Raw genomic sequence first — 21,668 nt, 5'->3', positions numbered from 1 at the left:
AAAACATGAAATATGTATAAAACTATTATAAACTATATAAACTATTATATTGAAAAGCACATCACAAACGTTAATACTTGTTGCTGATCTTCTAGCTATAATTTTGTGGATCGGGAACTACGCTGACGGTATATTTACAGTATATCGGTATAAATCGGTGTATTTAATTATTTGATTAATATACATTATTAATGGTAGAATTCATATCCCGGTCCCTCATCCACTTTCAAACAATTCCACTTTGGCGCGCACCCCTAGCGATTATTCAGTCCATAGTATCGATGGTAGTTTTTTTTGCTATCCGTTTGATTAACTTAACCCATTGTCGACCACGAAATGTATGAAACTTGAAGAATTTTAGCGCAGTTCAGGTGAAAGATATAGTGAAAAAAATTGTTTGGGGTAAAGAATTTAATACTAATTTCCAAAATATTTTAAGAAATGCCATTTATTCCTGATCGTCTGCCATTCAAATCTCAATTTTTTCAAATATGTCGGAAAAAAGTGTATAAGCAGATTTTGCACACTGGCGCTTCGAGGGGGCTTATATGAAAGAAACCGGGAATAAATGTTTAAAACAAACACATTTCCCCTTCAGAGGTCGCTTTTGGTAATTACATAAAAATGTAGTTAATATGTAGCAGATGTGTAGATTCATACAGTTATGATTACAAATAATTCGTCAGTATATTTACGGTATATCTTGAAAATTGTGAAGTATTTTTGGTATATTTCTTAGGATCAGACTGTATATTTCATCCGCGGTCTTACTGTCCACAGAGGAGACGACGAAGGTTTTTGAGAGAGTTTTAAAATTAAAATTAAACAGAAGACTATGGCGTTGTGCTAAGGCCAACACTTTCACTTGCCCGCCCATCTGGGGAAGAAAGCAATAGTGTGGTTCTTCAGCAGATTTTCGTAAAGGCCTTCGTCTCATATCTATGAGTGTTTGTGTTTGGCAATTAGCTTCCCAGTGAATCACAAAAAAAGTTAATAACAACACTCAGCGAAGATAAGGAAGAGTGCGTTTCCCCCCCGCTCCCGCCCACGCGCCAACCGCCGCCTAACCGCAGACCTTTGCGACCATTGCGTAGAGCAGCCCCACAAGTTGTCCCCACGATCGAAGACAACTAGGCCATCGAGGTAGTGTAGTGGCAGCCAACGTATTTGGTTGCATCAATAGAATGGGAAACGACGATCACCGGCGGAGGAAGACACCTTGCGGATTCTGCATGGCTGTGTTCAAGTGGATTCCGGTTGTATTCATAACCGCCGTCATTGCCTGGTCCTACTATGCCTATGTGGTGGAGCTCTGCATACGTGAGTAGCCTCGATCTAATTGGATTGTCCCTGATTCATTAATTGCATTGGATCGGATTGGTCTCCTTTCAGGCAACTCCGAGAACCTCGTTGGGATGATTTTAATGCTGTTCTTCTACCACATTGCCCTGATACTGTTCATGTGGTCCTACTGGAGAACCATAATGACATCGGTTGGTCGAGTGCCAGATCAAGTGAGTTCTGTATGTGTGATTCACACGCTCCGCTCTTATCGGCGGCAGCCTACCGAAAGCAGTTTGGTTTTGCGATAGTGCATTGGGGAGGGGAGGGCTGGGTTTACCCGTTTTCCCCGTTCAAGTTTATCATAAATTTGACCAGAAATTGATGTTTGATTGTTTCTAGTGGCGGATACCAGACGAGGAAGTGACGCGCCTGTTTCGTACCGACAACCCAGAGACTCAGAAACGAATTTTGAACAGCTTTGCCCGCAGTTTGCCAGTAACCAATCGGTGAGGAAGGAGGTTTCTACTTGGAATCGTATCATCACAAGCGAACTAACGACGAAATCTGTATTTTGTAGCACAATGAACGGCTCTGTCCGGTTTTGTGAAAAGTGTAAGATCATTAAGCCGGACAGAGCGCATCATTGCAGCGTGTGCAATAGCTGCGTGCTCAAGATGGATCATCACTGCCCCTGGGTGAACAATTGCGTCAACTTTTACAATTACAAATTCTTTGTATTGTTTCTGGGGTACGCGCTCATCTATTGCTTGTACGTTGCATTCACCACTCTGCATGATTTCGTTCAGTTCTGGAAGGTAGGTGCCGTAAGTTTCGACCTCTTAGACTTTTTATTATCCTTGCATGCATCCGTGCCGTGCATGCTGCATGAAAAGCCCGTAGTTAATGAATGAATTTTTCCGTTTTACTGTACTGTACTGTCTACATATTACCTGTACTTACTGATAAAAAGTACGAAAATAATGGTTACTCGGAACAGGGCCAATTGAACGGCAGTGGCGTGGGCCGTTTTCACATCTTGTTCCTGTTCTTCATATCCATCATGTTTGCCATTAGTTTGGTGAGCCTGTTTGGCTATCACATCTATTTGGTTCTGGTCAATCGCACCACTTTAGGTGAGTAGAGAATCGGGAGTGATTTAAACTAAAACTATAACTGCCCATTAATCCCTCTATACAGAGTCTTTTCGAGCACCAGTCTTTCGCGTCGGCGGCCCCGACAAGAACGGCTTCAATTTGGGCCGCTATGCCAACTTCTGTGAGGTGTTTGGCGACGACTGGCAGTACTGGCCTTTGCCCATCTTCACCAGGTATGTGGGCGTCGCATCGCGTCGCCATTTTTCTCTATTCCCAAGACCGGTCTCTGGGCTGGCACTCGCACATTCTCATTTGCATTTTTACTAATACTACTACTAATACTGTGCTGCACCCGAGATCACAAAACTCTGACTCGCTTAATCATTAGTTGTTGTTTTTGTGCGCTTTTGTTTTATTTGATTTATCTGATTTGGCAAATTAAAGGCATGCCCCATTTCCAAGTCCCAAGTTCATGCATAAGTAGATAATCCACCACTTGACACCCAACCCAATTCTGAATCTAAAACGTGTGTTCTGTGTTCAATGTTCAAAAGCAACCAACAGGCAAAAGACAAAATCTGCCTAACAAGAAATTTACACAAATTGTAGACTAAACAAAATCTTGTATGTCTCTTCTATACCTTAAAAATATATAGAATAAAAAGCAACAATTGATTGTTGTCCTCTCCTCTTGTAATTTAGTTGTAAGAAAAATCCAAAATTATAATTTCGTTTCCCCTCCCCTCGATTCTCACTGGTTTGTGATTTTGTAAATAACGAAATGTCCAGTGGCCAGTGACATAAACAGAGTTTAGTCCCTTACTAAAAAAAAAAAAACTTAGATGCGAGTTCTTTGGAATAATAACTCATTTTAAATATCGCGCCTAATGCTATTAACGGATGCTTGAAATTCTGACTACTGCTTGAGGGATTAGACTTTGCAAGCAGTGCTCTCACACACTAGTTGTCCCTGTCTAGCTAATTGTATTCCCCTTCGATCAGTGGAATTTCAAGCAGTTGTTTACAAAATGCTGAGCGCTCACAAAAGCTTACTAAAAAAGTCAGCCACACGCCTCACAAAAATCAGACGAATTCGTTTTAACACATACACACACACACACCATCTGTGCAAAATTATAACTATATAATAAAACAACATCAGCAACAATTACAACAACAACCAGTACAAAAGCTAAACTGTAATCAACAACGCCAAACCAAACAACAACAAAAAACTCACATTTCTGTTTGCAACTTTCGTTTAACAAATTACCAAAACCTTCTACTTATCCACAATTTATGGAAAACGACTTTTACGAACTAGTCGTGGTGATGGCTTCAGCTATCCAACATCCATCGATCAAAGCGGCGAGGCGCCCCCCGCGCAGCGATACGCTGCCATGGGCGATACAACCACCAACAGGTTAGATGGCAATCCAACAGATAAGTTGATTGACGCTATACCCCTCGTCACCACACCCAATAACCATGTTCAACCACCTCAACTTCAACCTCAACAACAACATCCACATCAAGTAAGAAGCCAGAACCAGGCGCAGGCGCAGTCGCAGCGCCAGGCCCGTCCAAAGTCGTTAAATCTGCAACCCGCACTGGAACTGCCCTTGGCAAACGGCCAATCATCAAGCTGCAACACGGCAGCAGTCCCGTCTAGTCAGGTGGTCGTTGTCAATTTTAGCACCCTGCCAGAGGATGCCAATGGCGATGCGGTCATCATCGATATGGTGGGCGATCATAGTGGAGCTGCTGCTGTTGTTGCCGCTCCCAAGGATGCCTGCCGCCAGCCGAATGGTGATGTCCCACTCAACTAGACCCTGTAACTTTCGCTACGAAACCTTTTTAGATACGTATCTCTATGTATGTTTGTTGTATATCTGTGTAAACTGCCAGAATGGTTGCACTTGTGCCCTGTCATCGTTGCAGTTCTTTTCTTAAATCTATGTTATATACCACTAAGTTACCTCTATATACACAAATGTATGTGGCCTTTGTGGCTGCTGGGAAACACATTGGGGGCACCATATCACACAAAAAAACAAGAAACAAAAAACATTACAACTATTACAAATAGACAACTAAGTAAATGTTTAAGCAATGCGTTTAGTATGCATTTGTGTTTTACATTCATGTGAGAGCCATCGCAGTTTATATCGAAATGTACTGGATCAGAATGTATACTATTCCGAAGGGAATACCGGGCAATATAGTGTAGTGCAGGGATGAACGCGAGACCTGAATGTAGGCAAATTCCTAGAAAGGACCAATCAACATTCACTTAATCGATGGTGACCCCGTTAAGAGTTAGTTTTATTATTGAAAGAACACCCATGTAGATATCAGCCAATCTCCAAGACTTAACCTGAGATTTCAGCGAGCCCAACCCAATCGACACATGCACCACAAAGAGAATTTTATCTACGATTTAGGCATTTCTTATTGCTTTTAATTAATGTAGTTAGTTGGTAACTTATTGCAAGTTGATTTGGGTAGAGTTCTTTTTATATTTTTGATATGATGTTTAGTTTATTTTTGCTATAATTTTACCTAAATATGTTCGCTTTTATTGAATTTCTGTAAGAAGGGGTGAAACGAACTGAAGAAGTATGGAAAATATATTTAAAAGAGCCACAAAGAATTGTTTTTAATTTGCCAAAAATCTATATTTCTCTCCCATGGCTTTGCTTCTGTTGCACGGCACCGAGTCAATCTATCAATCCATCATGCAATCAAATATTACGCCAACGCACACACACACACACACACACACACACAAACTACTAATCGTGCTCGAATATTTCCACCCACACCCACACCCACCCCCACATTTCCATCCCATCACTCTTAAACATTATTTGTATTGTATTGTATGTATATACTGTACCGAAAGCCTGCTCAAATATAATGCCAACATCTCTTAGCTTTGGCGATGGCATTAGCTATCCCATACGACATCTTGAGGACGACTCCGAAACCCTGTTGGGCTACCACAGCGACACACGCATCGAGTTGGACGAGGACTGCCTGCCGGAGTCGCGTTTCCTGCACTCGATTCCATAGCCCATCATGACAAGCGACAATGTGGCCACGTATTATATTTAGTGATTTCATTTACCGATTATGTTTTTGTTATTTGTAAATACGAGCAGTAAGAGTGGCAGATGGACAGAGAGCCAGACACGACAGTATGTCCAGGGATTAGCTAGGTAATAATCTTTAAGTTATCAAAGTGTGCATGGATGGAGCAGATCATGATGATGATGATATGTATGGATGTATGTGACAATGTTATTGTTGGGAGGGAGGGAATAAGCACTAGCACTTGCTTTGACATTTGCGTTGGAAACTTTAAACTGTATTCAATTAGTGTTTAAGTAGAAACTTATTAGAACATAACCATTCGATCAAAGACGATGTCTGTCGGCATACAGCTAGTTATGCAACACAAAACAAAGCACTGCAATATCCTGAACAGTATACATACACACACGAGTACATGAATATATACATAAATATATATATATATCTAGAGTACATAATATGGTTAACAACTTAGTGGAAAAACAATAAAATCAAATGCAACTTTAGGCTTTGGATGCATATGCGAGTCGAGTACATATTCATATGTGTGGAGTAAAAGCAATACGGTTCAATATATTTACAAATATAAAATTCCAAATATTAAACTCAATCGAAACGACTTAAATTATCATCGCTGTCGCTGGCGTTTGTTTTCCTGGTGGATGCGGGTCCTGCGGTTGTTACCACTTCAAAGTCGTCCTCCAAGGAGGTTTTTGTCGCCGAAGGATCGCCAAACGGATTTGCCGACAGCCTTGCTGGTGTAGGAGGAGCTGCCTTTGGAGCAGGAACAATTTTCTTTGGAGATGAAGCCGCTTCCTTTGGAGCCGGTTCATCTGCCACCGTTTCATCAGGCGCTTCTACGAGCTTCCGCTTCTTTTGCTTTTTGCTTATAAATGCATCCCGTCCCATTGGAATGCCGGTGTCTTCACTGCGCGGCAGCAAATCACTCAGATCCGTCTCCACGTCAGCCAGTTCCGGTTGCAGCTTCTCCTGCAGTGACGCCAACGCAATCAGAAGTGCCTCTTCGGTGCGAATGGTGCGTGAGCCTTGGCGCGGCAGGACATTCACGTAATGGTCGAACAGCATTTCGGGATCGTCCACAGTCAACTTGTCATCGTTGGCCAGCGCTTCTTCGAGACCTTGCAGGCCCCCGAACACGATGAGCAGGTGTTTGTACTGAATTGAACGGTTGGGTACCTCATGGACGTTGGTGCCGCGATCAGAGGTGCCAAGAGTTACATCGTAGCTGCTCTCGTATGGCGATTTCGTGAATATGTCCGACAGCGAATGGGCGATGCGTACTTGGTAGCCCCAGTAGACGCCCGTCTCCCGACGCGGCTCATCCGGACTAACCAGGGTTCCGCGCTGCTTTCTGCTTGTGTCTGTAGGGGTAGGGAAAATACAAATTTAGTATCTTTTACCTGTTGATAGTTAAAACTGAAACATACCACTAGCTGGATCCATTTTGACCGTCACACGTACCCCTGGCTCAATGGCCTTGTCCACGAGGACATCGTTCAGGAGACCCACATTGGCGTAACTTTGTCCGTCCTTGGCCTTCTTGTCGCTAATAACGCCCTCGCGATAGCGAAACTTGCTTTGCTGCCTGAGGTGATGGGGAGTGTCCAGGGGATTGAGCAGACCAGAGTACTTCAAGTCCTTGTGCAGCGGAAAGAAGTACTTTCGCAAATACTGCGGGCACTCCAGATACTGCAAGATTCGGGCCAATTGGAGCGAGCTGCTGCGCACTGTGCCCGTCGCATTTCCCTCCGCGTCCTGCTCGTAGCTGCGCTTGGTCTCACGGGCCGTCGCCACGCCCACATCATCGAAGACTATCACCTCGTTGACGCGGAATATGCAGGCGGCCCGAGCAATCTGGCCCGCAACATAGGCCCGCAGCTCCGCGGACTGGGCGTTCTCCAGAATGGATCCCGGCACTGCTATGCTCAGAGTGGATGGATTGGGCTTGTTCATCCTTGCTTGCGCTGCACTTGCGGCAGCATCTGCCTTGGCTTCCGACTCTTTGGTCTGGTTCATCTGTTTGAGCAGCTTCTCCTGCTTACGCTCTCTTTTCAGTGCCTTTCGCTCTTCGTTAACTTTCTTCCACGACTTGTGCGGCTCCGTGGGCTTGCCATTGCTCACGGCTGCTGGGGCGGCTGGCATGGCTTTCATTTAGGTCGGGTTAAAATTAGTTAAACAACAAACTCTGCACGTGCGAAACCATCGATGGCACTATCGATAGCATCGATGTTTTCTGAGCTAGATTTTTCACAATCTATCGTACATTCAGAAACTATCGATAGATGTCATCTAAGATTTTTCAGCCCTGCCGCTTGTTTTTTGTCGCTCGAATTATTTTTGATTTCGGGTTTTCCCTTGCAATTGAGAGGACGCAGTTCTTGTAGAATATTTTCCAACGAAATGAGCCGCGAAGTTCTGGAGCCTCCTGTGCTGGGCATGAGCCAGAACCGCCGCTATCGCGTTAATGTAGTACACGAAGATTTCGGCGGCGACAAGTGGAATGGCGGCAACAAACAAGGCCGCTCAGTGTCCAAGGGCTATGAAGAGCCCGGTATGTGAGAACCGTAGAGTATTTGGCAGAATTACAATTCCTGTTCACAGATCTTTACGGCGAAGATGATGACGAGGAGGACCCGGACGCCGCCAAGATAGAAGATAATGTTTCTGGCGGCTATAAACTTTCGTTCCATGTGTCCAAGTGAGTGCCCAAACAGGTGTACATGAACCAAGTTTCATTAGAATCAATTTCCTTGCAGATCATTTTATGGCGGACTGATTGGTCTCAAGGGATCGACCAAGCGTCGCATCGAGGAAGAAACCCGATCGGAAATTTACATTCCACGTCAGCACGAGGCGTCATCGAATGTGACGATCAAGGCCAAGGAGCGCAGCCAGGTGTGTGCAGCCTTGCGCCAGATCCGCTCACTTGTTGGCTCGCTGCGCAGGAAGATGCGTCCAACGCATTTTCTTGCTGTTCCATTGAACTTTGGCGAAGTGCAGAATCGCTTCTTGGAGCTTAAGGTAACAAGGACGATAGGACACCAGAGCAGCCATTTATTGTGCATTCACTTTCCAGACAAGCATTTTGGAGGCTCAGCTCCCAGGCATCGATAAGGAACTCTTCACTCCCGAGATCTGTATCCACCTAACTTTGGGTGTCTATGTGCTGCTGGATGACGACGAGCGTAAGAAAGCATTGGAGGAGCTCGAGTCCTGTCGTTCCATGCTGGCAGATCTAGCTACTCCATTCGAGATGAAAGTAAAGGGTCTGGAGATCATGAATGATGATCCAAGCTCCACTCGCATTGTGTACGGCTGCGTTGAGGCTCCCGAGCTGCAGAAGTTTGCCGACCGGTGCCTGGCCCATTTTGAAACGACTGGATTTTCGGCCTCGGATAACAACGATCGCGATTCCATTAAGCTGCACATGACCGTACTGAACAACCGCTATCGCAAGAAAGAAATCAAGTGCCCAAACAGCTTCGATGCCCGCGAGATACTGAAGCGGTTTGGGGACTTTGACTTCGGATCTGCAAAGTGTAGCGCCGTGCACTTGTGCGCGCTGCAATCAAGTGGGACTGACGGCTTCTACAAGATCAGCGGCAGTCTGGAATTCTAGCAAGTTTTCCGCTGTAATCCATATAGCCAATAGGAATGTAAAATAAATGAAATTACAGAAAAGCGTACACATATATAATTTATTTGTCGAATATTTAGGCAATTTGTATATTTGCTCTTGGACTGCATTTGCTATATGTACTTGTATATAGTGTTTGGGCTCTCAAATGTGGCCTTTCTGTGCATTTCAGGGCTTTCGCTTGGCATTAATCATTCTCAGCCAAGCGAAAGAGTTCTTCTATTGGAAAGTGGTTTTTCTGTTACTGTTTCGCCTTCCCTTCTTGTCATTTGTATTACAATAAATATAAAAAAATATATATTTACTCGTATATGTATATGTGAGGATTTGTGGGGCGAAATCGTTTATTGAATTAACAAAAATATGCAATGGGTAAAACAAGATAATAGGTTATAAAAGGTGTGTGCTTAAGAGCTATAGAGTAGGAAGTCATACACAAGTGGAGGACTGGACATGAGCAGATCTCTGAGGAAAACCAGGTGGCATGGCCGGGCCTGGCAAGGAGGATTATACGAGTACATATGATTATAGATATGCTGGATATATCCCTTTCACACACACACAAAAATTCCCACACTCGTAAAAAATTAATCAAATTGAGTGTAAAAAACAACATTCTGTCTTACTTACTAACTTCGCACTACGCACGATTTGTGTTTGTTCTGGTTATGCCGCCTTGGCTTAGTACTTTTTTTCAATATAGCTTCAGTCTAAAGTTAAGTTTTGGTTGACTTTTTCTTGTATTTTAGCTTTAAGAGGATTTCATTGGTTCTACTTGTTACACGTCTCGTTTTGTTTAGTACTTCGGGCGGGATTTGCACTACAATAATAATGATTTTATAAATTGATTTACTGGCTGGTACATAGACTATATGGAAAACACGCAAACATATGCTTTAGTATATCTGATTTCTGCACTGTGTGGTGCATAGTGTATAGCGTATAGTGCACTGTATAGTGGAATAGTTCTTAATTAAACGACCCAGTCGTACAGTGCGTCCCAAAGCTATGGCAGACAGTTTGGAAGTGTATAGGATCAAGGCTTCTGGTCGATTTCAGTCAGTTGTCGAATAGTTTATGAAGTTGAATCGTATATTGAAGAAGATGCGGGATATGTGTACAACTGTGTCATCGTTTTGAAACGCACTGTAGGCCGCTCTGTGGCGGGACTTTTAACAATCAGATATAAGAGTAAATTGTTTAACAACAATTAGACTTTTGGAACACACTTAGATACAATAAATATTCTCAGTAGGTTCGGTTTCTTGCCAGATCGAATGTACATACATGTATAACGTTTACCCACATATTTATTATCTGGCTAGTCCACTTTAAAAAGTTACCTCAATTCAAACAATTTGTATTCAATTCGATCAAAGATCTAAACTTAAAAAACACACTTCCTTGCACTGAAACCAAAAAATGTGTTCATTGTGTATCTGGATCTGTGTCTGTGTCTGCATCTCCGTCTACATTTGAGTGTGTTTGTGTGTGTTGTGTGCGTATTTGATAAATCAATCAGCTCTATCCATGGCCCTACTCTGTTTCCCTTCCCTGCCGTGGCACTCCTCACGTTCGTCATAGTCATCGTTGTTATTGGTGCTGGTTATCAGTTTCTCCACAATTTCTAGCGGTCGCTGATACTATTTGGCATGACCATTACTGAGCACCGCTGGGAGGACGTTGGCCTGCTGCACCACCGCATTGATCACTTCAATCTCTTTCTTGAGGAAGGCGGCGCTGTTGTCCTCCGCGGCATGTTCGGTGGTAGCGCCACCTGAAGCATCGGTGCACTGTCCATTCTCGTGCACAGAGGATATGTTGCGCTTGCGGAGTCCCACTGAAGTTGCAGCCACATCCAGTGGCGTGGAAATGGCGCTGCCGCCCGGCAATTTCAATTTGGGAAACTCGATGTCGCGCATCAGATCGTTCTTGAACTCCACAATGCCGCTGACGGTATCCGTTACAGTCTTATCAATAAATTCCTCAATGTTTTTGGTCTCGGCCTCGAACTTTTCCTTCAATTTGCTGGACAGCTGGTCCATCTCGCACTGGTCGTGTGGCACGCTAATCGCGTCGCGGGCGTTGGTCGGCGGCTTTGGACTCATCGGTTGCTGCTGCTGCTGCTGCTTCTGTTGCTGCTGTGGGTGATGTGAGGTCTGTGATTGGAGTATTACATTGTTCTGTTGCTCTTTATGCTGTTGCTGTTGCTCTGTCAAAAGCAGCTGTGGTGTGTTGTCTTTACATTTAGCATGCTTATCCTCGTCCTCATCATCGTTGAGATCATTGCCGCCGGCCAGTGCCGCCCTGGCGGCCTGGGGCACCCGGGTCGGTGTTGAGTCCCTGACACTGCCGCTGGCAGCTACGCTGTCGCTACTCTTGGGCGAGCTGGCTCTCCTCTCGCCGCGTATATATTGTGGTAAAATAAATATGGTCACTAGTGAAATGATGTGAAGGCACAAATAAAATCTCAGGTACAATTTGATGCTGCCCTGTAATTGAGAAACGAAATAGAAAAGTCCGTTTAGGGATCATCTCCATCACGGCGGATACAAGAGTCAGGAGTACTCACCATAAATTCAAGCAGAACGAATGGGAATGTGGCATAGCCCATCACGATGCGTGTGATTAGGCAGGTGAGAATGTCGTAGAACATTCGCGTGAGCTGTGTGCTCTGGAAGCGATGACGGAAGAGTCTGCGTCCCATTCGCGCGGCGGTAACCGTCACGGCTCCGGTGGCAAAGGTCAGATAGTAGCCCGGATAGAAGCCATGCCACACGGCGCTCAATGCAAAGGTGAGCAGTGTGCCATACCGTTTCGGTACACGCTCGTAGACGAGCGTGCGGAGCCAGCGATTGGTGCCGCAGTTCCAGTTGTTGATAGCATCGCGCATGTTCGATGAAAACTGCCATGGGACAATGGGATTAAAACTATTTACGGATTCCAGATCAAAACACAGATATGCCTACCTCAAACGACAGGACATTGATGTTGGATATTAGATCCCATTTGGCATTGCCGTCCTTGTCGTAGCCGGCAAAGCCTAGACCAGCGTTATTGCATATCGCATCGGCCAGCAGCCATGCGTGATAATACTTGAAGCGTATGCAGGTGGTTGCCATCATGGCATACCAGTATTTATAGGCCATGCTGGTGTTCTCCAGGAAGTCATCCTCCTTCATGTTCTTCACTGGATAGAGCTTCACGAACTTCATGAATATGAAGGCGCACACGAGGCTGCCAATCACCTTGCGTATCACCGTTTTCGTTGGCGATGGCTCCAGCACCAGTTCCCTTTTGCCGTTGTCCAGAGAGCCCTGTAGCGGACAGGAGTAATTAATGTGGCAGGCAATGCGAAGAAGCTACTGCTTCCAACCAGGTAGAAGGAAGGACAGCGGGGAGAGGTCAATTTGTGGCCACTAATGAAATCATTGCAGCTTCCATTAGTTGCGACTGCAGTGACGCAGAGACCTGACCACAAAATGCACTTACATTGGTGGAAGGACGCTTCAGCAGATTGTAGCCCTCTACAAACTCAATGTAGTCCTTGTAAAATACCAGTGGGCCGGCCAGGATGCTTTGGAAATGCCACACATACGAGAAGTACTCCAATGCCGATGGCATTTTGCGAATGGCATGATACTGCTGAGCCTTTGTCAGGTCCTATTAATGACATACAAAATAAGTTTAGTTTTTGGCCTTGCTGGGAAGTGCACCTCAATTTGATGAACTCACCTCCTCCTCCCGCACAAAACCGTCGTGTATGCTGAAGGCCAGGCTCGTAACCTTCTGTGTGATGATCATCAGTGGCCCGGTAATGTCCAGAGCATAGGATCCATAGTCGTAGAGTTGTCGCATCAGGTGCACGCACAGCAAATAGCTCATGGCCACCAGCAAGACCGCTCTGCAATCTCAGTAAATTAGCGAGAGTTGAAATCAATCAGCGATTCTATATGTATTCGTTACCTCTGCACAATGCGCGGATCTTGGGTGCGTATGACTATGTAGCATATTGCCGGAAGACCGGCAATGTGTATCGCCTGCTGGCCAAAGCAAAAGTAGCCAAAGGCCAGACCTATCGACAGTGCGAATGTGTGGCGCAACTTGCTCGACACCTTCGAGGGGTGCAGCATCGAGCGGAAGAGGGAGGCCAGGAAGAGCGCTGATATTTGGCATAGTAAAAAGTTTACCTGCAATTCAAAAGAAGAACATGTTTTTGAATTGAGTGAAAGAAAAAGAATACATTTGAATTACGCCCATATTAAACGTCGAGAAGACGTCACACACAATACGAGAATCGCAACCAGTTCTGTTACATCGTTGCCTCGTGCCATACGATACCCCCCGTCATATCCGCACCCCAGCGGAGCACATGCGGAGTGCACGTGCCTTTCCTTGTATGCAGCGAAGAGCATTCCTCTCCGCCAACATTGATCAAGATCAAGAATCAACGATCACGATCACACGTTGTGATCAATGCTGGCATGGGTTGGTTTTGGCATGGGTGGGTTGGCTTTCTTTCAGTGCAAATGCTTTGCTTGCACACCGATTCCCTCGCACAGATCGTTCCCGCAAAGCCCTTTGCCAGCTTCCAGCTGACATTGAGCACCGAACCCTGGCAAATATATAATTTATGATTTTCTCTCGTGCCCGGCAATGCATAAACAGCGAGTTTAATAGGGCTACAGGCCCCGCTGAACTGGGTTTCGTAACGGGGTCGGTCGAGACAAGCACATGATATAAAACCTATAATTTATATCAATTGCTGGCCACTCGCTCAATTAGATTTTGAGCGGTTTGAAAACGCATTTACTTTGTACCCGATAAGGAACCAGCACCTCCAAGAACCTCAGGACCCCCAGTCGATTCGTTGAATGAAGGCCAAGCGGATGCGGCCATTGTCACCGGCCTTATCAGGGACAATGTTGTGCCGACGCACTTATGATTTATATAACCATACATATGTACACATGTGTACTTAAATGGGTATTATTGTAGAAACAGAACAGTTCCAGACTGTAATCAGCGCTACATTTGCAGCAATGTTTCATGACAGGCAAAGTTATCATTAATTAACAATTTTAATGCCCTCTACTGTTGGGTCAACGACATTAAAGTGGAATACATTTTGAACGTGTTCATAGTTTCTGCTGTTCTGTTTCCGAATGTTTTTGGTGTAGCAGAAGTACGGGTTTTTCTTGGTGTTGTAGATGAGGATGAGATGAGTTTACATATCCCTGATACATACCCTAACCGTCAAATAAGTGTTAGCCAGACGCTTAGATAGGCTCGGTAGGTCTTTAACGAATTCCTTTAGAGACTCTCGCGTATCTGGAATGGATTGCTGTACCTTCAAAGCTACCCTTCTATTTCGAAATGAATTGTCATCGTAAACAACTCCAGGCGGACACTTACTATTCCCAGTAAATACGGCCGGATAGACCACCAATTCGTTGCAAAATGTATGTATGTTGCTTTTTGAAGCGGATAAGTTGTAGGCAAATCCTGGAACCTCAAAAGAACAAAAATGGAGCGACGACACAGGAGGATAAGTTGAGTTGGTAATAAGTTTGAATTGCTATTGCTATTGCTATTGCTATTTATTGAGTGGATTACTGTTGGTTAGGATAAACGTTAATATACATGTTGCACGTATCATATCCGCCGATCCTGTCATCTTCAGTTGCGCTGTGCAGGACAGTTCAGCACCAGGCTGCGACGGCGGCACTTGCCCTTATCCAGGTCGAACCACTGGCCGGCTCTGCATTTGTGCAGAACGCGGTTTCCGTTGAGGCACTCATAGTAGCGGCGGCAGTGCTTCTCGTCCTGCAGGTAGGTGCCGTCAGCTCTTCCGCTGCACTCGAGGTCGCCAGCAATGGAGATGCTGGAGCCGGAGAAGAGATCTAGCAGAGGCCTGGGAAGGAGCTTCTCGATCAGGCTGGTACCTTGAGGGGCATCAGTTGCACAGGGTGTGGTTGAGGGAGGTGTAGTTGAGGTGTCACAGGGTGGTTCAGGTGACGGAGTTGTTGTCGTGTCACAGGGTGGCTCTTGCGGAGGTGTACGGGTGCACGGGGGGGGTGGTGATGGAGTTGTTGTCGTGTCACAGGGTGGCTCTTGCGGAGGTGTACGGGTGCACGGGGGGGGTGGTGACGGAGTAGTTGTCGTGTCACGGGGTGGCTCTTGCGGAGGTGTACGGGTGCACGGGGGGGGTGGCGATGGAGTTGTTGTCGTGTCACAGGGTGGTGACGGAGTAGTTGTCGTGTCACGGGGTGGTGACGGAGTAGTTGTCGTGTCACGGGGTGGCTCTTGCGGAGGTGTACGGGTGCACGGGGGGGGTGGCGATGGAGTTGTTGTCGTGTCACAGGGTGGTGACGGAGTAGTTGTCGTGTCACGGGGTGGTGACGGAGTAGTTGTCGTGTCACGTGGTGGCTCTTGCGGAGGTGTACTGGTGCACGGAGGGGGTGGCGACGGAGTTGTTGTCGTGTCACAGGGTGGTGACGGAGTAGTTGTCGTGTCACGTGGTGGCTCTTGCGGAGGTGTACTGGTGCACGGAGGGGGTGGCGACGGAGTTGTTGTCGTGTCACAGGGTGGTGACGGAGTAGTTGTCGTGTCACGGGGTGGCTCTTGCGGAGGTGTACGGGTGCACGGGGGGGGTGGCGATGGAGTTGTTGTCGTGTCACAGGGTGGTGACGGAGTAGTTGTCGTGTCACGTGGTGGCTCTTGCGGAGGTGTACTGGTGCACGGAGGGGGTGGCGACGGAGTTGTTGTCGTGTCACAGGGTGGGGACGGAGTTGTTGTTGTGTCACAGGGTGGATCTGGTGGGGGTGTCCGGGTGCACGGTGGGGGTGGTGACGGAGTCGTTGTCCGTTCACATGGCGGCTGGCGGGTGGTGGTGCTGCACGGCTCCTGGGGGGCTGCAGGCGGCTGAGCGATTATGTTCGAGTCTGCTACTACTGCCACGAGGGCCAGCAGAAGAAGGCTTACTGTAAATTGAATCGGTTAACTCTGAGGACTTTCGTGCACCTGCCCCTACGACACTTACAAAAATTCATTGATAACTTCAGGCAGCTCGAAAGGATAACTAACTGCAGTTGGTTACTTTACCTCTTTCGGTTCGGGGCTGTAACATCTTCTCTGTTGCACTGCTCTTTTATAGTCATCCGTCCAACGCTCGACTCAAGTGGTTTCCGTGTAACTGCGGGAACCGATACATTTCCTGATAATTTCGGACTAATTTGCAAAGTGCATTCCTGACCAGAGAAGATGTTCCTCCCTTGGCTATTATCCGGACTTACGTTCTACGGCTTCAATATATGAAAGCAGCTAGACACAGTACAGCGCAAAACCGTAAAACCAACGATATATCTACAGAGTTTAAGCTGAACTTTATTTGGCCAACTATAGATAATGTCTCAATTGAATATTCAATAGCGAAATCAATTCAAATTGTGCCATACTTATACATATGGTAAACGCACTGTACTTGCTGCTCTTCATTTCAGATATCTTGTCAACAAACTTTGTTAGCATCTTACAAGTTCTGCTCTCAAATTTCGTAATTGCCAAGGTACACGTCGGACTGTCGATAAGAGCCAGTTGTATTCTTCAAATGTTTGTATTTTTGCACAATGTACATATGTACGTAGATATCTAAGATATGGTACACATTATCTAGATCTATATAAAAAAGTAGTAATAGCCACGTCATATGTAGTTATCTACCTCCTCGCGCCATGGGTCAAAGACAAAGCGACAATGGCCTGATGGGCGAGGGCCTCCGTCATAGCGATAAGCTACATACAATACTGTGGGACGATAAATTCGTTTGAGGTGTTTTTTTAATAAATGCCGAGTAAAGAGGTTGTATTACAGATCTGATTAGAAGGTATATAGGTGTGTATTAACCGACCAATGTGCATGCACACCGCAGAAATGCCACAAAGGAAAAAGTCTCCCCGTACAAATACGCAATGTTGTAATCATCATCCATCCATCCATCCAGCCATCCAAAGAGATCATGCGCAATTATTCGAGTTGGCAATACGCTGGCGAAAACCGGTTAGCCAGCAAAAGCAAACGAAAGGAAAATCTTGCTAAAGAATAATATTTCAAGTCGAAACACAGTGGAATCAGCATTCGGATGGGATTAGGCCCCAACAAGTGGGTGGGCGGCGACTTGTTGGAATTGAAATTAGAGCAGGAGAGCACCAACAGCTGCGTAAGGGCCCGAGCCCAAGCCAACCCGAGTTCATGAAAAATGCCGGATATGCGGAAGGAAATCATCTGCCGCTTGGGGACGTGGATGGTTTCAGCTTTTGTTTCAGATTGAAGGGGAAGGGGGGGGGGGGGGGGGGGGGGGGGGGGGGGGGGGGGGGGGGGGGGGGGGGGGGGGGTGCCAAACCAAGCTCACATACATATATCGTACCTCTCTGAGGGCCTCTCTGGCGACCTCGAATACGAGTCTCTGTTAAGTGCTCAAGGTGAAATAAGTAAATTGAGCATAAACTCAGGTGAGCCAATCGAATTTCATCACTGATATTGAATTTCTGGGCACGCAGAGGCAAGGAAGCCCCCAGTGTTTCGATTGTCAGATGTTTTTGACACGCTGCAATGGGAGGGCGGCATTTGAAACACGATTTCATGCATTGGTATAGGAAACAGTTTAAAGGCAAATCTTGACCCCTCTTTCGCGGCTTGTCGCCCTCCCTTTTCAGTGCGCAAATTATGGGGAGCTTGATGCCAAGATAAGACGTTGCTATAGTTCCAGGCCAACGGACGGAGCACAATGCAGCTTGGATGAATGCGTATGCACGAAGGCAGCAACCCCATTGTTCTCTGGCGTAGTTTAGAGCTTCCGACAAGGGCCTTGTAGGGCTGTCAAGGGCTTAAATTGTAGCAGACAGTACAAGAGCTGCCAATGTAGAAACCCATCAGCCAACTAAAATGTTTATGGGTAAATCACGAATGCAAGCTAACACGCAACAAACATGCACCACAAATGGAAATATAAGCATAAATCATTTGTAAAAACCCCAAAAGCGTTTTGGGGCGGCAGTGTGCCAAACAAGCGCGTACCGAAAAGTGGCGTGATCACTATAAATAAACCAAAAACAATAAAAGCAGCAACAGAAATATCGTTCCCAATGCGAACATACGATAAAAAGCACTCGTAAAGAGTACGAGTAGAAGACAAGAAGGTGAGGACAAAGAACAAAGAATCAAGAACGCATTACGTTATCGTTAAGCAGCAAAAAAATGTTCCACTGTGGAACAAAAGCGAGAGTGAAAGATTGTTTCGCAAGTTTGCTCATTTTGTATGTAATGTCAGATATACCCATTAGGGAAGTGTAGCCCAGGGTATGCAAACAACAGTTATATACTAAATGGCGCCACCAAATGCCCAACAGCTGGCAAAACGGAGGGAAAAAGAAGAGACGACAAGTGACAACCGCACAACAGCCGCCGCATGCTGCTCTCAACAGAGTTCAAACAACATCTGGCATCCCACTCAAGGTCATAGAAATAATAATTTATTATAATATATGCATTTGGAGGGAGAGTGGGAGTGAGAAAGAGTGTGCATAGAGAGCAATGCGCAACAATTAGCCACTCTCTCCCTCTCTTTGTCAATTTACCGGTGCGCTCCTCTTTTAACCCTTTTGGCCCGACGCCATGCATTACAATTTTCAATTTACATATTAATTTCAATTGGTTTACACTTTGCTTTTTGATCGAACAGACCGGTTCCAGTGCTGCGCATATATATATATAAAAGTTGTGAAATATTAAATATATATGCAACAACAAACGTGAGTTGTTTATTGCTGTTTATTAATAAAAGCAAATACATACACATAGACAGCGTGGTGCATGTAGGGGAGGGCGACCCCGTGGGAGGCGAGTTGAGAGTAAGAAGAGCGAGAGAGCAAATGAAAACAAACAGTTTTATGGGCTGAGAAAAAATGCCGCCATTGGCCGGCCGGGCCTGCAGCAACAGCTCATTAGCACCAATAAATACTGCAAGCAGTACAATGCCATAGAAAGACATACACAAACTCGTTATAAATGATCTCGGGATGAGGCAATTCCTCGAACAATTGGCCAATTCACTGGCATTCGGATTTCCGTGCTTCAGCCTTCATAATAAAACTAATGAAACATTTCTTGCTAATAGCCCGCCGTCTAATAGTGAGCTCTTGCTAATTTCCAAATGTGTCATACACCCAAGGACCCAACCCACCCACTGACATCACAAAAAAGTTAAATCGTTCCCAAGACACCCTGTCACTATGAGTCATGAGCGGAGCTGAGGAGGGGTCTAGGGAGGCGACAATATCAGCTGAGCCAAACAGAGGCGCGAAAGAGAGCACACACACATATGTACGTATATTCATATACGTATGTATGTCGCTGACGCTCGCTCACAACTACTGTTGCTGCCGTTTGTTTGCAAACAAAAGAAGCGCTAAAAATTCAATTATCGCGGAGCTCTTCGCGGAGGGAGTGGAGAGGAGTGGAGTGTAGGAGCCATGAAAGAAGTCGGTTAAATTGAATTTCAAGTATCTTTTGATAAAGACAACGGGCAATCAACCATTTTGTGCAAGTATGTGTCTATGTGTCTAGCAGCCAAATTCGCACTATATAAGCGGACTACATACACATCCACACACATGTGTGGACGGACGGCTTTACATCGGATGTTGGTATTAGGTCATCAGCATTGAAAATATTACTACTGAGTAGAGTAGATTACGTGTATGCCATCATTTTTGCTGGGCCAGCGGATATGTCTTAAACGGATTTGGGCCAGGCCGTAACCGCTGCAGGTAAATGCATACAAATGCATTAGTGAATCACTTTTGTATCCCTCTCGCTCTTTACCTATGTAGTTGCCGTTATGCAAATGACATTGCGGCCATCGGGTGAGAGAACGGGACAATCAGACACATGTAGAGAGTGCGAATATATTAGTGAGACACTCAGGCGATCAATTGCCCATGACATCCCCGTACCAGCCTCCCCACTCCTACCTCTGTTAAATGAAGCAAAAATCTTTAACTATGCCGAAACCAACGATGCGTCAAGACGAGTCCAATGTACAAAATGTAACGGCTGTGCATATTGTAAAGTTTACTTTTGTTCTAAATTGAAAGCGTACAGCGTAGAAAATTACACAGATTATTCTGGGCGACGCGACTGTCAGCAGCCGCACTTCCCCTGATAAGAAAGTGGGACACCGAAAATCATACACATTTTGCATGAATCGAACTTTAATTTACACAAGTAGTTGTAGCTTCTTTCAAACGGCAGTCCAATTGAGGAAGGCGTACACTATGGAGCACAGCAAAAATTCAATTAGCTGTCAATTTCGCGCTCAAATAACCTCGAGCAAACAATACACAAGCTAGTAAGCGCCCAAAATTTTCCAAAACTTGGACGGCTCCACCTTTTTTGGACCATAACCGGGATATTGAGCCTTCGTTTTGATTGACACTTTCTTTATTTCGTTTCTAAAACAATGCATTACGTCAAGAACACTGCACCCGATACAAATACCTTTTAAGTATCAATATTCTTGGCGTAAATTATACAAAAGATACTAGGCTTTGTCTGGATTATTAACACACAAACACACTTACACTTTTATGCACGTATATAAGCATAGATAAACACGCACACGTGCACACACCCGTTTGATTCAGAAGGCATGTGAGGAACGGAGCGGAGAGTTATAAGAACTTACCAAATCAACAGAGAGCCCCACCATGTCGGCCAGCCAGGTAAAGGCATGGCTCCCATTGTATAAATCATTCTCAATAAATTTGGGCGATTCGAGCATTTTGCCAGTGTTCTCCTTGTTGTCTTGTTGCTGTCTTGTCTGTTACTCTACTCCTCACTGCTTCATTTGTGCGATTCTCACAGTAAATCGGTGTTTCTTGCGAATGGAAAAATTCTATATGTAGCGATTCACAGACACTTTGCGCGAGCGCCCCGAACGATGGGACCCTCTAACTGGGCCGCGTGTAAATGCCGACGCCGCGGAACGTTCACTTATAATTTTGTGCAATAATTTCGAGTTTATTTATGTTTGCTGTATGATTTCGTCCGTCAAAATGGCCGCTCTACAACATTCGATTGTTTTTGCCTCAAAAACAATACAGCGTCTCGTATATCGATAAGAAATCGAGCTTAGCCCACTTAACCCCCCATCTATTGAAACAGTTCAACGACTGGTACTGATTTTTAATTCTTCTTGCAGATCTCTGCCATATTTCCTCTGAACTTAAAAAACACGATATCTTTTACCTGAACTGCGCTAAAATTATTACATTTTTATTATTTTCGGTGAAGCATTAAAATACCCCCTTGGCCCTCAAGGGGTTAATCGTTCTGCGTCAAGGACTGGAAACCATATTCATCGGTTTTGATATTCCGAGAAATATTACAAGCTAGATAAATCTTTCAGCTCTGCCCACATAATTTTATCCAAATAATGAAACTATTTTCTACTTGCCTGGTTTATTTTAAATACTTGC

At 45.3% G+C, this 21,668-nt stretch overlaps 5 protein-coding genes across 12 annotated transcripts; 2 read left to right on the top strand and 3 right to left on the bottom strand.

The window, feature by feature from the left end:
• The first annotated feature begins 753 nt into the window (after positions 1-753).
• LOC108158867 (palmitoyltransferase ZDHHC15B) lies at positions 754-6,084 on the top strand. 8 transcript variants are annotated; one of them, XM_033392073.1, is made up of 8 exons: positions 755-1,320; positions 1,393-1,514; positions 1,684-1,790; positions 1,862-2,108; positions 2,255-2,417; positions 2,482-2,611; positions 3,703-3,801; positions 3,915-4,151. In XM_033392073.1, exons 1-8 carry the CDS (start codon positions 1,185-1,187, stop codon positions 4,048-4,050), a joined length of 1,140 nt encoding a protein of 379 aa, XP_033247964.1. In that variant the 5' UTR covers positions 755-1,184; the 3' UTR covers positions 4,051-4,151. The 8 variants fall into 8 exon arrangements, with proteins under 8 accessions (XP_017147090.1, XP_017147089.1, XP_033247964.1 ...); XM_017291601.1 differs by having other exon boundaries at positions 754-1,320; positions 1,862-2,099; positions 3,703-5,028; XM_017291600.1 differs by having other exon boundaries at positions 754-1,320; positions 3,703-5,028.
• LOC108158866 (putative methyltransferase C9orf114) lies at positions 6,023-7,712 on the bottom strand. Its single transcript, XM_017291599.2, has 2 exons — positions 6,923-7,712; positions 6,023-6,856 (listed from the first exon to the last, which is right to left on the bottom strand). Exons 1-2 carry the CDS (start codon positions 7,644-7,646, stop codon positions 6,081-6,083), a joined length of 1,500 nt encoding a protein of 499 aa, XP_017147088.1. The 5' UTR covers positions 7,647-7,712; the 3' UTR covers positions 6,023-6,080.
• A 73-nt stretch (positions 7,713-7,785) lies between these two features.
• Positions 7,786-9,955, top strand: LOC108158868 (activating signal cointegrator 1 complex subunit 1). The gene is made up of 4 exons (XM_017291608.2): positions 7,786-8,046; positions 8,097-8,193; positions 8,252-8,516; positions 8,572-9,955. Exons 1-4 carry the CDS (start codon positions 7,896-7,898, stop codon positions 9,112-9,114), a joined length of 1,056 nt encoding a protein of 351 aa, XP_017147097.1. The 5' UTR covers positions 7,786-7,895; the 3' UTR covers positions 9,115-9,955.
• LOC108158865 (lysophospholipid acyltransferase 1) lies at positions 9,447-21,270 on the bottom strand. The gene is made up of 7 exons (XM_017291598.2): positions 20,876-21,270; positions 13,099-13,322; positions 12,868-13,036; positions 12,625-12,795; positions 12,102-12,449; positions 11,705-12,037; positions 9,447-11,624 (listed from the first exon to the last, which is right to left on the bottom strand). The coding sequence occupies exons 1-7, from the start codon at positions 20,969-20,971 to the stop codon at positions 10,776-10,778; spliced, it is 2,190 nt and encodes a 729-aa protein (XP_017147087.1). The 5' UTR covers positions 20,972-21,270; the 3' UTR covers positions 9,447-10,775.
• On the bottom strand, positions 14,713-16,280 carry LOC108158869 (mucin-2-like). Its single transcript, XM_033392074.1, has 2 exons — positions 16,175-16,280; positions 14,713-16,115 (listed from the first exon to the last, which is right to left on the bottom strand). Exons 1-2 carry the CDS (start codon positions 16,182-16,184, stop codon positions 14,812-14,814), a joined length of 1,314 nt encoding a protein of 437 aa, XP_033247965.1. The 5' UTR covers positions 16,185-16,280; the 3' UTR covers positions 14,713-14,811.
• Positions 21,271-21,668: the final 398 nt, after the last annotated feature.

The sequence above is a fragment of the Drosophila miranda genome, chromosome 3 (genome assembly GCF_003369915.1).
Source record: "Drosophila miranda strain MSH22 chromosome 3, D.miranda_PacBio2.1, whole genome shotgun sequence".
In the NCBI taxonomy this organism is placed as follows: Eukaryota; Metazoa; Arthropoda; class Insecta; order Diptera; family Drosophilidae; genus Drosophila; species Drosophila miranda.
The sequence above is the reverse complement of the archived record's forward strand: the minus strand, read 5'-3'. Positions and strand labels throughout refer to the sequence as shown.

Excerpts from the sequence above, each read along its gene's own strand:
- LOC108158868 (XM_017291608.2), top strand. The coding sequence starts at position 7,896 with ATGAGCCGCGAAGTTCTGGAGCCTCCTGTGCTGGGCATGAGCCAGAAC. Across the intron at positions 8,047-8,096 it reads CAAGGGCTATGAAGAGCCCG|ATCTTTACGGCGAAGATGAT; the intron begins GTATGTGAGAAC and ends TCCTGTTCACAG. Across the intron at positions 8,194-8,251 it reads CTTTCGTTCCATGTGTCCAA|ATCATTTTATGGCGGACTGA; the intron begins GTGAGTGCCCAA and ends ATTTCCTTGCAG.
- LOC108158867 (XM_017291600.1), top strand. The coding sequence starts at position 1,185 with ATGGGAAACGACGATCACCGGCGGAGGAAGACACCTTGCGGATTCTGC. Across the intron at positions 1,791-1,861 it reads AGTTTGCCAGTAACCAATCG|CACAATGAACGGCTCTGTCC; the intron begins GTGAGGAAGGAG and ends TGTATTTTGTAG. Across the intron at positions 2,109-2,254 it reads AGTTCTGGAAGGTAGGTGCC|TACGAAAATAATGGTTACTC; the intron begins GTAAGTTTCGAC and ends ACTGATAAAAAG.
- LOC108158866 (XM_017291599.2), bottom strand. The coding sequence starts at position 7,646 with ATGAAAGCCATGCCAGCCGCCCCAGCAGCCGTGAGCAATGGCAAGCCC. Across the intron at positions 6,857-6,922 it reads CAAAATGGATCCAGCTAGTG|ACACAAGCAGAAAGCAGCGC; the intron begins GTATGTTTCAGT and ends CTACCCCTACAG.
- LOC108158865 (XM_017291598.2), bottom strand. The coding sequence starts at position 20,971 with ATGCTCGAATCGCCCAAATTTATTGAGAATGATTTATACAATGGGAGC. Across the intron at positions 13,037-13,098 it reads GATCCGCGCATTGTGCAGAG|AGCGGTCTTGCTGGTGGCCA; the intron begins GTAACGAATACA and ends CTGAGATTGCAG. Across the intron at positions 12,450-12,624 it reads TGAAGCGTCCTTCCACCAAT|GGCTCTCTGGACAACGGCAA; the intron begins GTAAGTGCATTT and ends TGTCCGCTACAG.